We start from the raw sequence: 15,727 nt of genomic DNA, 5'->3' as shown, positions 1-15,727 counted from the left end.
GGCCGGAGCCTCACCCCTGGCGAGGGAGCGGGAGGGTAGGGGGTTTCGGTGCCGGACCACCCAGCTCCCCGAGCCCACTGGCCTCCCCTCCCCGGTGTGACTCCGCCACCTCAGCACCGAGACGGAGGCAGCCGCCACCTGCCCTCGCACAGCCCTGAGTGGGGCCAACGGTGCACGTGGTTTGCTGCACAAAACCCGAGCGGGGCCACCGGGAAGGAGCAACACTGTTGCAACTGCAGATAAATAAGTAGCGTTTGCTAGGAAAAGAAGGTTTGCTGATCGGAATGTTGGAGGGGAATTTTGGTATCACACACAATTCTGTTCACTCCACAGGGAGGCCCAGGCCTTGCGGGCAGCAGCTTCTCATGTCTCCCCTCCCTTCCCAACTCACCAAGGTCCCTTTCCTTTGACCCAACTCTGTGCGACTAACAGGCTATGTGACCAGCTGGTGGAGAGGAGGTCGTGTAGGGTTTGCAGATGGAGAAGGGGCCGCTGAAATAACCGTTCCTCGCAGACAGGACGTCCCAGAGCTGCACGTCCCGTCGGTCCCTGGTGCCGGCCCGGCAGGCGCACCCAGAGGGCGCCAGGCCTGAGACAGCTGATCATTGTTGCTTCAGACAGTTACCTGCCTTTTAAGGTGATTAAAAATCAGGGAATTTTTTTAATTTATATTTTAACACATTCTGATGTTTGTTTCTTTAGTAGATCCCCATTCCCGACACCACTGGTCCTCAATCCTGAAGGAATGAACACACGTGAGGAACAAAACAAGGGCAGTGGCCTGCAACGTGAGGACACGGCTCTGTGGCCGGAAGCCGCGGGGGCCTGGACCAGACGCCCCTCCCCCACGCCCAGAACCGAGGAGAAGCCGAGCTGGGCGGGTCCTCCAGGCCTCACGCACCTGTGAGGGCTTTACAGACGAACACCCGCCCCTTCCACTTCCCTCCCTCAAGTCTGGGGAGTTGGCTGACTCACAGGCGCACCTGTGTCCCAGGACCTGCTGGAGGCCTTGAGCCTACCTGGTGCACAACCACCATCCTCCCGCCCACCGTCCTCCCGCCCCCGTCCTCCCTCTGCCGTCCTCCCACCCCCGTCCTCCCCCTGCCGTCCCCCGGCTGCCCTGCCAGCTCCCCCCTTGCCTGGACCGGACGGCCAACACCTCCCTGCACCAGAAGAAGCACAGACCACACAGCCTCTGGGCCGCACCAGCACCTTGTGACGTCCTCGGTGCAGACGGGCCCCAAGGCTCATGTGTGCTGGGGGAGGGACAGCCTGGGCTTCACCCCGGGGAAGGGGCGGGGGCAGCACCGCTGGGGTCCCACCATCGGACAGCGCGGCTGCCCAAGGCACTTGGGAGTTTCCGCCTCGGCGCTGGCCGCTCTCTGGGCGGGAGCCGGCTTGGGGGACACAGAGGTTAACCCAGGGCTCGGCGCACTGGGACGCTGGTGGCCGAGGCCCGAGCGGTAAGAACTGTGGGGGAGACGCGTGGGGACACCTACCGACACCCGTGCCAGCGGTCCTCACTTACCGAAAGAATACCTGAAAAAGAAACAAAGAAAAATATATTGAAATTTTGGCTTGCTTTGACCAAAGACTTATAAGTTAAACCACCGTGTGTCCCTGATCAGGGAAGCCCCCATCCCACTGTGGGGCCCCGGGACAGCACGGGGTCAGGACAGCGACGCGAGGACCTGCCTGCCGGGCGCTGGGCCCAGGAGCCCCCCACGCCCCGGGGAGCGAAGACGCAGCGAGTCAGCCCCATTTGGACCCCCCCCACGTCCCAGAACACCCGGGGGCTGGGGTCACACGCGGCCCACTGACATCAGAGCCCACCCTGGGTGCAGGAGGAACATCTGCCCCTGCCACCTCGGCCAACATGGGGCCCAGTTCTCAGCTAGAAAGGGACAAGGCCCGGACACGCCCCGGCGTGGTGAACCCCGGAACACAGAGCTCCGTGAGCCAGCCTGACACAGAAGGCCCCGCAGATGTGACTCCGCTTCAGGAAGGGCCCGGAACGGGCCAGCCCCGAGGGACGGGCTGTGGGCCAGTGGCTGCCAGGGGGAGGGGGCGGGGCCTGGGGTGGGCTGAGGAGAATGTTCTAGACTGAAGTACAGTGAGGGCTTCAGAACCCTGTGAACACACCAAACCACCGACTGGCCCCTGTGATGCCTGGACGTGTGGTGTGCGCAGCGCAGCCCGGGCCCAGGTGGGTGGGGTGGAAGGTGGGTGAGGCCGCAGGAAGGCGGGACAGGCGCGGACGGGCTCTCGCGCCATCCGAAAGCTGCCTCCAGGCCACACATTCCGTTCACGGAGAGAGCGCGCAATGTGAAACATGATCAAAGACCCCGACAGTACAAGGACCACGTGCTGGTGGTGTTTCCACCTGGCAGCAGCAGAAAGGAACGACGTCATCACGCACACAACGGGGCGCACGGGTCAGACCTGCACGCGTGTTCCCCGTGTGAAACACACTGCGCTGAGGGGCAGCGGGCGGGACAGGTGCGACACGTTGAGGCCTCTCACAGATGAGGAACGGAAAACGCTCGGCCCGAGGAACACGGCAAAGGACCAAACGCAAATCCCAAGGGAAACAGAAACAGCAAAAACAACCCAGGAAACGCTGTCGGAGAAATGTGTTTAAACCATATTTTCCACTTGTCAAACTCTGAGAGACTCTTTCTGGGAACGTGGTATCCCGTGCAGGGAAGGGGACGAGGCCAGGCCCGGCCACCGCACACGGCTGCCTGCGGCGCAGCCGGCAGCGCCCTGGCGACGCACTTCTGAGCTGACAGCCCAGGCGGGGAGTCTCGGATCTGCAAAGCATCGCGAGCCACAGAGCTCCTGATGAAGCCTCGTTTCCAGGGGCAAAAACCAGACACGACTCAAACGCCCGAGGGCGGAGCTCGGTCACCGCAGTGAGCGCGTGTGACAGGCACCCACGGCCACCGCACGTGTCAGCGAATGACCCAAGAGGGCAGACGCCTGAGGTGGGCGGCTGGCGGGACCCCGTTTCGTGAATAAAAAGCACAGGCGCCAACAGCTGCTTTCTCAGCAGCGACTCAGACTCGGGACACGCCGTCTCCACGGGCTTCGGCGGCGAGGAAAGCAGGAAGCGCAATCAGACGCTGTCGCAGGAGAACGTCAGTGACACGGGAAGATATTCATAATCTGACGTGAAGTTAAGAAATGTTTAGGTAGTTGTTTTAAATATTGTTACAAAATATTGTAATGAACATGATTTAAGAATGAAGTGAGACACACGTGGGGTGAAACAGCCCTGCAGGGGGAGCCCCCTTCTGTGGGAGAGAAGCGGGGCCACAGGAAGATGCGTCTGTGCCTCGTTCCCGAAACCACAACAACAGGGGTCTCTGCAGAGGTCATTAAATTAAAGCCCTTGGGACGAGATTGTCCTGGATTGTCCAACCACGCGTCTCCGTATCAGAAGGCACAGGAGACCCGGGACAGGCAGGACAGGGGCACGGCCCCAGGCCCACCGAGACGGCCCGATGGACCCATGCAGGGCAGGTGGGGGACGGGCATGGAACCTCACTTCCTTGCAGTCCCGGAGCCAGAACAAGCGTTTCACCCTCGCTGGTCAGGACAGGGCTGTGAGTGCCAGCCCGCCTGGCACTGCTGAACGTCCCCGCAGCGCCGGCCTCGGCCCCGGCGCTCTTTGAAGTGGATCCGCCATCCCTGCTGTCTAGGAAGGAAGCACCAACGGCAGCCCCTCTGCAGGAAGCAGGACCCCCGAGACACCCGACTTCCGTCCAAGTTTCCAGAGATAATCTTTTCTTCCTCCGGGGGCTGGGAAAGAGAACAGGGCGGTTGTACAGCATCCTGGACGGCAGCAGAGAGACCCTCAGGGCCGCTGCCAACGTGAAACACAGACGAAGGGACCAGAAACACGGCGTCTTGGCAAAGCTGACACTACCTGGAGAAACAGGAGCAGTCACGAGGGTGTCCCTCTGCAAGGCCCGCTGTGCGAAGGCCCGTTCCAATCAGAGTTAGGCCCCTCCTTAGAGTCACTCAGAGCTGTGTGCAGCAACAGCCGTTAAACACGGGCTCCGTCTGTCTCAAGCCGGCGCCCCCCAGGACGCTCACATCCCTAGACCACGACAGACACCCAAAGCACTAAGACACGCGTGTGAGTCCGTGCTGACACGCACAGGGATCAGATCAGCAGGCAAACGGGGGACCAGGGACACAGCTCCCTGCAGAAGAGTCCTCACCCCCAGGGAGGCAGAGCCCCCCAGGCCTGTGTGTGGCCACACAGACCCCTCCCAGAAAGCACCGGACTCGAGGGCGACGTCACTTGCGTGGAGAAAGCCCACAGCACGGCCTGCCGGGCGGGACAGGCCAGTGTCCTACGGGATGAGTCGTGTGAGCAGCAGGCACCCAGCACCACGTGAGGAACAGGCTCCGTGGCGACCACCAACAGCCACCGGAGCCGTGCACGGGCAGGTCTGCAGGAACTTGCCCCTTCCCTGCACACCAGCCGGCGGGGAACAGTCCCAGCATGCGCCGGAGCCTGTCCCGACTGCACACGTCGCCTCGGCCACACAGAGGCCGTGGGGCAGAGCCGGTCGTGGGCACCAGCTTCCTGCCCTGCCCTGTGAGAGGGTGACAGTCGCTGACACCCTTCTGACCCAGCGTGCTGCCACCTGTGAGGAACACCGGCCTCAAGACCAGCACAGCCACCTGGAGGGTGTCAGGCTCACCTACAGGCGCCCTGTGTGCCGGCTCCTGTCCCCCTGCACAAACCTCCGGGCGCCATGCTGTGCCACCAAGGCCAGGCCATGGGACCCTCAGCCTCCGCTCAGATGCAACATCTGGGAGACGGGAGTTCTCTGTAAGGCAGACACGGCCAAGTCCTCACACGTCACCAATTCACTGCTGTCCTCAATGATACTCCAGTCTCATCCCACAGGGTCCTCTGGCCAGTCCGGGGGGCATGCTCGGCCAGAGTCCTCGTTCTGACCCGGCGACCAGGCCGGCTTCCTCCTGTCTCCCTCCCTGACAGACACGAGAGCTGCCTGGGACCCCCACAGCCTGCCGGCCCGTCACGAGAACCACGCTGGGGGCACGGGAGGCAGAGCAGACTCCGCCGAGCTGCCTGGCCTGGAAGAAGCCCTGTGGTGGCAGGCAAGAGAGTGACCGGCCACTGACCGGGGCCACCACATGGCATTACTGTACCAAGTCCCCAGGACAGGGAGGTCATATGGGTTTTAACAATCCGTTAAAAGCACACAATTCTGTCTCTCAGAAAGTCCTTCTTTACTTAAGAAAAGGGGACCCAGAGTGGCCCCTGACTGCCCCTAACCACATGCCCTCAGAGGCGGCCCCTACGACCTGGGCCACCGCTCCTGTCCTTGGACACCGTCACACCAAAGCTCCTCCGGTCACACCCGACCACGGGGACGGGGACGGGGCCTGTGGCGGTGGCCGGGGTGGCCAACACGCACCTCCAGGCCGAGGCCCCCGTGCCCTGCAGGCCTCCACAGAAGCAGGAGACTCCGAGCGTCTGTGGACGACAGTGACTCCGATGCCAGGACTCCATCTCCGCCTCTGAGTCTGGAGAAGCCGATGGGCGGCCGCTTGCGCAGTGGACGGGCCTCCAAGGAGGTGGCCGGTCCCCGGGCACGGCACGGATGGGCCTCCAGGAGCCTGCGCGGCGCCCGGAGGAAGGTGCTGAGCTGGGCGGGAGGGCGCGTCCCTCAGCTGCCACCAGGGAGCAGCCACGCCTGCACCCGCAAGGACGCGCTCCGGCTACGGCGCCCCCATCTGAGCATCTCAGCCCCCAACAGAGATGCTCTTCTCTCAGCTTAAATACACGGACGGAAGGAAGAGATTGAGTCTAATTTTAACTTTGAACTTTGGTGTAGCAAGAAAGAGAGGCCTTTTCTACTTGGGGGGGCCTCACCGTCTGGGCAAGTTGTCAAGGTCACCTGTCCTCAAGCTTCTGACACCCCAAATCTGCCATCCGCCAGGGAAACCAGGGTCCCGGCTGAACTGAGAGCACCTTCTACGTGGACGGCCTGCGTCCGGTTAAGCACCTCACCTGGGTACGTGGCGCCTGTGCGTCCCGGGCCCACGGCCACACGCGTCTGGGCCACACCGCACCCGGCAGGACCCAGTGCCACCGGCGCAGATCTCTGGCGGCCAGGGCAGGTCAGCACCCGTCTCCACCGAGAGAGCCTCTGCTCGCACGGGTTCACCGCAAACAACACGTGGGTCATTGCTGAGAAAATGTACTTCCATTTCATCTGGCTTCAGGGAGCTTAAATTAATTTGAATCACGTTTTTTAACATACCCAAGTGGGGAGCAGAATATCTTTTCCAGTGAAGAAATACAAGACGATAGTCGCGCCCCGAGTGCTCGGCTGGTCTTCAAAACCTTGAACGGGGGTTACTTTCCCGACCCGCACATCCCAGCCGTGCCTAGAAATACGTTTCAAAGCCAAACTTGGAGCCCGTGAGTTTCTCCCGGTTGCTAAGTGGAACCAGGTGGGGCCCGAGGCTCGTGTCGGGGCTGGGAGCCGCCCCCGCGTGTGCCAGGGCTGCTCTCACCTGCTGTGACGCCCACCGTGCCACCGCGCCAGGGCACCTCAAACTCTCCTCCTCTGGGTTGCATTAAAACCGCAACGTCTCAAAAAAACAGCAGCCCCTGAGAATCACAGAAAAACACCGCCAGAGTCCCCCCAAGGCCGTAAACTTCCGCTTGCCCGGCCCAGGGAGACTGGGGGAGCGCAGACGCCAGTCCCCGAGGCCACAGCGCCCCGCGAACACCACGTGGGGAGGGGTGCGGCGCAGAGGAGGCCTCCCTCACCACAGCCGCGTGGCCAGCACGGCGAGTGCACGTCGGCCCCCCACGGCCACCAGACGGCCGGGGCACGCACAGGACGGCCTCCTCACCACACAGAAGCCACAGTGGCTGCACAACCCCTATTTCCACCCTCACTGTTCAAAAAGGAACGTAATGAATCAAATCAATTCCTCCCTAGGAAACCAACACAGTCCCGCATGGACTGAACGTCACAGTGTTCCACCACGATGTGTTTTTGGTCTCTCGGGGACAAACGTGTTACAAATGGCTGATGAAAGACACGCCTGTGGCCCAGTAAATGGCTGTGACAAGCCCCTCGGTGCTCCATGCGATGACACGCAGGTCAGCTTCCTGTTTAGCGCAGCTCACGCCACAGCGGAACGGAGCTGAGCGGTTCCTAGCACCTTCCTTGAACCGCAGAGCTCCCCCGGCGCGGCGGGCTTGCTTGGGTGGGATCACACAGGCAGGCCCGGGACAGCGGGGGCGGGGCCTGCGGGGCCCAGTCTGCTGTCCCGCGGCCCCCTTTACGCCTGCTGCCCGGGGTCATGCACACGCGGCCCCCAAGCCCAGCGTCCCACCAGCAAGCAGGGGCTCGGCCAGGGCAGAGCCTCTCCGGCGGCTGCGGAGGACGGGACGTGCGACTGAGGGGGGCCGGCGCCCGGCGGCTCCCAGCCCCTGGAGATGTCGGCGGAGCCAGCAAGGCCACGCTGAGAGGGTCAGTGCCACGGCCCGAGCGCCGGCCCTGCGTTCCAAGTCCACGCTCAGGAAGTGTCACGTCCCGGTCCACGACCGAGGGAATCTCCGTGTCCTGGCACCACAGAGACCGTCAGGCCACGACAGACGCCGCCCAGGGAGGACAAACAGCCCCGCACGGGTCACTGGGACAGAGGCCTGGACGTCTCCACCTCCGACACGCCCACACGGACGGACGCCCGCCCCACGTCCACCTCTGGTCTCCATGGCCATGAGGTCCACCCCTCCTGCCAGGGGCAGGTCTGACCTGTGACCCCAACACCGGGACTGGTGATGGCTCCTCTTGAATAAGGAAGGGGGACTAAAAGGGCCGGCCTCGAAATCCAGCCCCCCAGCGTGTTCCCAAAGCCCACCCGGCCTCGGCCTCCCCCAGGCTGGCCGCAGAGCGTCTCCAGGCGGGACAGGCCACTCCAGCAGAACCGGGTCTTATTCCCCAACATGGCGGCTCCTGCAGCTTGGCTGGTCGGCAACCAGCAGGCCCTCCCACGGCCGCGTGAAATGAGGACATTCTCCTGCATTAATCTAAGACGAAAGCGTGTTTGGGCTCCGCACCTGCCAGCAGGCCTGGGAGTGCGTTTGGCAGGGAGCACCCCCGGAACCGGCGCAGCAGGCTCCACAGTGTGCGCCTCGCTCCTGCCCACTTACCAGACCTGCCCCACGTTGACCAGCGACAGGTAGAGCACCCAGAGCGCGGCCATGAGGACCATGTTGGCGCAGCCGGTCACCAGGACGAAGGACGAGATGCCCAAGCCCAGCAGGGCCAGCAGGTCCAGGTTGAAGTTCATGTCTGACCAGTCCAGCAGCCAGAGGACGGTCGGAGCAGAGCTCAGGGCCTCCCAGCCGCGCCTGCCCTGGAAGTAGCGCTGGACGCTGGTCAGGTACGCTTTGCTGGGCAGCAGGCCCCTGTCGCCAATCAGCTGCTTGTTCTGCTGGAAAGCCACCAAGAACGCCACCACTGGAAGAGAAGGAGGACAGAGGGATCGTGACCGGGACAAACCATCTGCGGACACTTGTCGGACGTGCGGGGGCTTGGCTGGGCGGGAAGAGTTCAGACTCGAGTCAGCACTTTCTCAAAATCTTGGGGGAAAGTCTGGAAAACCCAACCTGGGGAAGACACGTTGTATACGTGCATGTGTTGACCCACATACATGTTTTCTGTACCTACATGTATGTGTAAATAAATCAGACATCATTCACATAGCCCACGTGCCTGCTCACATGAACGCTGAGCTGACCGTCCCGACCGCTCTCCGCATCTGCCGCCACGAAACACGTCCTGAGAACCACGGATCGGGTCAGAGCGCTGCCCCCAAAACACGCCACAGGACTCGAAGCATGTTGGTCAAACACAAGCCATGATCACCTTCCTCCCAACCACACGCTTCTGGGTTCACTTCCCAGGTCCCCACCCCCGCGAGCGCCCCTACGTCCTCCAGGCGTCAGTGTGGACACGGCACTGAACCCCATTCCTTTCTGGAGCCGCGAAGAACAAAAATGTCGGTCAAAGACACAAAGACAGACCACGAAAACGCAAAACCCGAGACAGCGGACGGCGGTGTTGCCGCCACGCAAACAGACTCAGCAGCAAGGGAGGAGGGCGGGGGAGGAAGTTGCACAACGACAGGGAATTACAACAGCTGTCCCCAAGCTCAGAAAGGCAAAGCTCACAGTCAGCGACAGGATCCGGACGTGGACAGCTGTGAAGCACCGATGAAAAGATCACAGATCTAAACGCGTGGAGAGAGACACCACGTTCGTGGACTGGAAGAGTCAAAATCATTAAGGAGTCAATTCTCCCTCCTTTGATCCACAAATTCAACACAATCTGAACCAAAACATCCAGCAGGATTTTCTGTAGATATTAGCAAGCTGATTCTAAAATGTATGTGGAAAGGCAAAGGAACTAGAATGGCTAAAATAATTCTGAAAAAAGAACAAAGTTGGAAGACTCACATTACCCAAATTTAAGACTTCTATAAAGGCTGGGTACAGTGGGTCTTGCCTGTCATCCCAGCACTTTGGGTGGCCAAGGCTGGAAGATCACTTGAGACCAGCCTGGGCAACACAGTGAGACCCCATCTCTACAAGTATTAGCCGGGCATGGTGGCGCTTGCCTGTAGTCCCAGCTACTTGGGAGGCTGAGGCAGGAGGATCCCTTGAGCCCAGGAGATTGAGGCTGCTGTGAGCTGTGATCGTGCCACTGAACTCCAGCCAGGGCAACAGAGCAAGACCCTGTCTCAAAACAAACAAAAAGACTTGTCACAAGCTGATCAGGACAGCGTGGCACTGCTAGAAGGACGGCCACATAAGCCGATGGAGAACGGAGGGCCCAGACACAGCCCCACACAACTGCAGTAAACTGACTCCGTTTGCTTTTTTAACACACCCAGGCCTTTCACAGAGGACCTGCAAAGCCAAGCGGTGCGTGTCATTGGCTTCCAAGTGGCTGCAGAGAGGGACACGCACTCACTGCCCACGAACTCCCAGAACCACCGAGCACTCAGAACAGAACAGAAGGGCGGGGCCTCCACCATTCCTCTTGGCTCCATTTCTCTCAATTTTTCCAAAGAGCAGCCAGGAGTGTGGCACACGGTGCCACGGTTCTGCTGGCCGAGTCGGTCCCGTCCTGGTGCCGTCGAGAAGGCCGAGCCACAGGGGCTGGAAACTTGCCCAGGGGCTCCAGGGGAACGAGGGGAAGCGGAAGACAAGCATCACGGTCCTGCCTCCCGCCGGCGTGGAAGCGCCTTCTGCCGCCCTGGTGTGTCCGCGTCACCCGAGGACCATGCCACAAAGCGGGCCGGGCGGAGCCCACTTTCTTCTCTATTTATGCTGCATTAAGAGTATTTTCTGGTCCCAGCTCAAGCTGGACGCGTGAGTGGTCCCCAACCGCCTCACTGCAGGCCCCAGCCGGGCTGCGCTGCTTGGTGCAGACGAGGGACTGGGACGCGGCGAGGCCAGAAGCTCGTCCAGAGCCAAGGACGCAGCCCTGAGACTGAACGGTGCCCCGCGGCCCCCGGGAAAGAACAGGACCCTGGCAGGCGCCTGGTCACATGACGAGGAGGAGCGCAGGGCAGCAGGGCCAGTCTGCAGACGCTCGGCAGCCGGTCTCCACAAATGCCTCCCAAGTTGGAAAAATGTCTCCTAGGCGTTTGGACTTCATAGGAAATGTCCTTTCGCCACACTCAGGCACGCTCAGCGGCTGCCCGCGAGCCTCTCCCAGCGCCCTGGTCTGTTGTCGGGGAAGCGCGCCGGACCTCGCAGGAGTCTCGCCTCAGCCCCGTGGTGGCCGAGCCACTGTCCACCTCCTCGTGACGGAGCCGTCTGGATGAGCGGCGTGGCCAAGGTCACACAGCCGGGTGTGGGGGACCAGCTCTGAGCCTCACAGTTCCCAACGATCGCAAGCTTCCGGAAAGTTCTCTTCAGTGAACCGGCAACCATCAATCCAATTCCAACCAACTGTACTTACATTATTTCCAAATAACGTCTCAATTCCAACGTGGCTTAAACACCTGGCCTACCTACTGTGTGTAATTCTCGTCAATAGTAAACAAGTCTGAGTGCAGCCCAGGAAAAACGGGCGCAGACGTTGAACCGGTCTCACTCTGGCGGGTCTCTCTCGGTACCCAAATGGCTCCCAACGCGGCTTCACGGATGGCGGCTTTCGCAAACACAGGAGCTGTCCGAAATCCCATGAGCTCTGCCCCCGCTGCTGACCGCGGACCTCCCTCCGCACCCTGGAAGGGGGTTTTCAAAGGGCCCAGGAGCCGGGCGGCTGCAGGGCCCCAGAGCAACTCTTTACTGGACACGCCTCCCCCCGCAGGGCTCAACAGTCTACCGCGTCTTCAGCCTGCGTGGACCCCGCAGGGCCCCTGCAGAAACAAGCTCTGCACTTCAGGCTCGTCTCTAAGACGAAGTGAGCACCAGCGTGTGCAGCCCCGTGCACAGGCCCCTAGCAGCACGTGCGGCTCTCCTGACGTGTCTCTGGAAGGCTCCAGGGGTGGGCCCGGCTAGCCCCACTCGTCATTAGAGCAGACCAGGTCGCACTTGTTAGCACGACGACTGACAGGAGGGGACCGTGTCATAGGGCTTGCTGGCCAGGCTGCTCTGCCCTTCATCCCCAGCGACCCTGAGTGCGGCACTCGCTCCTGGGCTCCGTTTCCTTGTCGTACACAGGGACAGGGACGGGCTTGCGCACAGGAGGTACCAGCACCCAGATCCCACAGCCCAGGCCGGGAAGTCCTGCCACGTGAGCTTCTACTCATCCAGATCCAGCCACCCCTGGCAGCAGCCACCCGTGCCCAGTGGACAGGCAGTGTCAGGCGTCCACTGCCACCTTGGCAGGGCGGCCACAGTCCTCCAGGGGCCCCTCAAGGCCTGAGAGAGAAGCTGGTGTTTGGGATACGTGGGCTGGAGCCAGGGGCCTGGACCCCAGGCCGTCAGCACTCGACGCACACGGGCTGCAGCTGAGCCTGCCTCCTCGCTGCCCACTGGGAGGGGGACGTCACCGGGGGTGCCAGGACACCGGGGCTCCACAGCCCTGCTGAGACACGGCTTCCCTGTAACAGAACACGCTCCAGCCCCAACAGCGTCACTGCAGGCGGCCCCAGAAACCATTTCGTGCACAGCTGAGCCATGTGCAGTGAGCGCACCCCCAGCACCTACACACCCTGACACACCCAGAGACGCCTACGGCTGCTGGGGAAGGACCCAGCACCACAGACACAAAACCGGGCTGAGGCAGGAAGAAGCCTGTTGCTGGCAGCCGGCCTCTTGGGTCTGGCTTCAGGTCTTCACCGGGCCTTTCTGTGTTTCTGACGCAACCAGTTCTCCTGATCTCTCAGTCTTTATTATACGCCTTTGGAGAGAACCTGTCTGAGGTTAAGTCTGCCTGAGTTTCAGTGTCTTTTTTGAGACAGAGTCTCACTCTGTCACCCGGGCTAGAGTGCCGTGGCATCAGCCTAGTTCACAGCACCCTCAAACTCCTGGGCTCAAGCGATCCTCCTGCCTCAGCCTCCCAAGTAGCTGGGACTACAAGCATGTGCCACCATGCCCGGCTAATTTTTTCTATATATATATTTTTGGTAGGCCAGATGATTTCTTTCTATTTTTAGTAGAGACGGGGGTCTCGCTCTTGCTCAGGCTGGTCTCGAACTTCTGACCTCGAAGTTTCAGTGTCTTTTAATGGCAGTTTCTACAGAACAGGTTTGGCTGTGTGTTTCACTACAAGTATTTCAGTAGCCAGAAACGTTGTAAAACTCAACCTTGAGTGAAATATCTGGAGAGCCCCTATGGCATCCTGGAAAAACCCTGGGATTCTGTGGGACAGGGTGTGGCTCGCGGTCCCAGTAAGATCCAGAACTTTCTAGAAAGAGGTAAATGCAGGATGACTGTCAGCTTGCACCAGGCCTCAGCCAGAAAACCACATCCCTGGAAGATGGGAAATTGGTTCCTTGATACAGCTGCAAAACACTGATTCTACCCCAAATATACTCACTCACAAGACAGAAAAAAATGCGTATGTCAAAGCAAACTGCTCCATGCTGGGCACCAGGCTCAAAATACCGGCTTGACCCAGCGGTTTAACACCTACTGGAACAGAGCGTCCCTGTGGGATCAAAGGCAGCCGCTGCTCCTTGCAGAAGCCCCCGCGCGAGGTTCACAGGCTGCGCGAGCAAAGCCGCCGGGGCTCCCACGGCAGCGCGGGCTCTGCTTTTACAGGTCTATTAAAGTCTCACAGATTCACTTTATCTTGACTTCATCGTTTGCTAAGTGACAGCGCAAACTTTTAGAATGACTGTTCAGCACTGCGGAGGATAAAGCACCGCTGGGGAGAACCATTGTTTCATAAGAGCTTGGGAGAGGAAAGTGCTCCAGCTCACGCACGCACGCACGCACCTAAGCTGGAGCCCACGTTGGCAACCCCACAGAACCCGACGGCAGTGCCCGCCTCTCGCACGTGAAGCCCAGCCGCTCCCTCCACAGGAACATGCCAGCAAGCCGCCCACGGCGCTGGGGAACAGACGCTGCCCAAGAGCTTCTGCGATGGGACCCTCCTTCCGTGCAAGGAGAGTAGGTGAAGGAAGAGACAGACAGTCCCTGCCCACAGCAGACAACCGCGCTGGGCAGTGCCGGCCGGGCCCCGCTGCAGCCCCGGCTAGCCTGGGCTCTCCCCCCACTTCCAGGCCTGCTCTTTGTTACTACTGACAGGTTGGCCTTACAAAACATTCATTGCGTGTTCCCTAATGGCCCCATGACCACGGGACTGTTCCCCTCCAAACCAAAGTTCTGGGTTTTGCGGGGCTGGGTGGGAGGGACTTGGACACGTCCAGAGGTTTTGAGCCTGAGCTGACTTTTCTCGGAGCCAGCTGTGCAGGCTGGTCAGCAGGCAGGCCCCGCACAGCTGCGGCCCGGAGGGTCTCAGCCGGTGGGTCAAATCCCTGGGGGAGGCATCAGGCTGACCCTAGTGAAGTCCTCGGGCCCCTCGCCCTTCCCCACCCAGCCTCCTCTTGGAATCCTGCCCAAGGCGGGGTCAGCAGCTTGGTTGAGAATGTCAAAGAAGAAACTGCAGCGGGACCACCGGCCAGTCACCTTCCACTCCGCGCCGGGAAGGAGGCTCCCAGATTTGGGAAGGGGCTGCACAGGCCGGGGAAAGAGCGGGAACTTCTCACTCCCTTCGCAGCCGGGGCTGCCCTGTGCTGCGGGGCAGCAGGCGCACGCAAACCCCCGACCTGACAGCGAACCGGTGACTCCGAGGTTCGGGACAGGGGCCCTGGGGCCGCCACCGCCACACAGAGCTGCACTGTGCCAACTTTGGGGAGCACCAGGTGGGGTCCCGGAGACGACAGCCGGCCGGCGGGCACAGACGGCAAAGGGGGCCAAGTGCAATCCCCGCTGAGCGACCTCGCCCTCCCCTCCCCGTCCCGAGCCCGCGTCGGCCTCACCCCGCCCAGACGGCGGCAGGTAGGAGGGGCGTGCGCGGGGGGCGGGGCGCTGTGCGCGGAAGGGTACGCGGTGCGGAAGGGCGGGGCGTGCGCGGGGTGCGGGGGTGCGGGGGTGCGGAGGGTGAGGTGCTCAGAGGGGCGGGGCGTGCGTGGGGGCGGGGCGGGGGCGCGCGGCACTGCTGACGCCGGCGGGAGCCCGGGCCTGCCCGGCACTCACAGTAAACGAAAGCCAGGGCCCTCAGGAGCACGATCCTGGTCAGCCAGAAGGTGCCCGGGCGGAGGCGGGCCGGGCTGTCCGCGGAATCGCGGCCCGCAGCGGGCGGCGACCCAGGCGCGGGGTCCGCGTCCCCGGTTTTCCGCTTCCTCAACGACGTCTCGGGCGCAGCCATTGCTGGGCCGGCACGGCGCATGCGCGGGGAGGGCCGCGCGCCGGGACGCTCCGGCTCCGCCCTGGAGGCCCCGCCCACAGGCCGGACGCTCCGCCCCCACCCGCGGCGGAGTCCCGCCCCCGCCGGGCTCTCGGGCGCGGCTGCCGGGGGGGCGGGGCCGGGTCCGCGGGGCGCGTGGCCGACCCAGCCCGCTGGTTCCCGCCATCGCGGTCCCGCGCCACAGGCGCCCCGGCGCGCTCCTGCCCCGCGTTCCGGGCGGGCGCCGCTTCCAGCGCGCGGGGCTGTGGGCCTGGGCCGGGCTGGGCCTGACACCCCCGGAACCTTCCGCCTTCCCAGAGCCCCGGACCGGCGCTGCCGCCTCCTCGGGCCCCAGTGCTGCTGACCGAGGCCACCGACCGAGACTGCGCCCGCGGGACTCCCCACTCTGACTCGGGTGGCGGGGCAGGGCCACAGGTCCCTGGGGGTGGGGGTCCCGGCCCGCGGAATGGGACACACTCAGGGCTCTCAGAAGGAAATCTTTGAGGTGTAGGTTTTTCCTTATTTATTTGTAAGAACTCTTTACATATGAAATGCTGCTCTTTTGTGTGTAATGCAAATGTTTGTCCTGGGTTTGTTTTTGTTTTTACAGCTTGTCCCAGCCTCTTAATTTCATTCCTAGTGTTTTGACATAAATTATTAATTCTTGTGTGGTCAAATGATCCAGCTTTGTTGCTTATTTAATTATATCTTCACCACGGCAGCATGAGCCTCAGGAGGGCAGGGACTGGCTGGACATTGGCTCGCCCAACTCTAGCCCAGCCCGGCAGCTGCGGGGACCCCTC

At 61.9% G+C, this 15,727-nt stretch overlaps 1 protein-coding gene across 2 annotated transcripts in view; it reads right to left on the bottom strand.

Annotated features, from left to right (window-relative positions):
- The window catches only part of LMF1 (lipase maturation factor 1), a 68,104-nt gene extending 53,177 nt beyond the window's left edge, over positions 1-14,927 (bottom strand). For both annotated transcript variants that reach the window (XM_069487136.1, XM_069487137.1), the window contains exons 1-3: positions 14,735-14,927; positions 8,222-8,531; positions 1,529-1,539 (exon numbers count right to left, since the gene is read on the bottom strand). In XM_069487136.1, the coding sequence (XP_069343237.1) occupies positions 1,529-1,539; positions 8,222-8,531; positions 14,735-14,927 (514 nt within the window). The remainder of the gene's footprint in view (positions 1-1,528; positions 1,540-8,221; positions 8,532-14,734) is intronic.
- Positions 14,928-15,727: the final 800 nt, after the last annotated feature.

This window comes from Eulemur rufifrons, chromosome 14 (genome assembly GCF_041146395.1).
Source record: "Eulemur rufifrons isolate Redbay chromosome 14, OSU_ERuf_1, whole genome shotgun sequence".
Lineage (NCBI taxonomy): Eukaryota > Metazoa > Chordata > Mammalia > Primates > Lemuridae > Eulemur > Eulemur rufifrons.
This window is presented reverse-complemented; position numbering and strand designations above follow the sequence as displayed.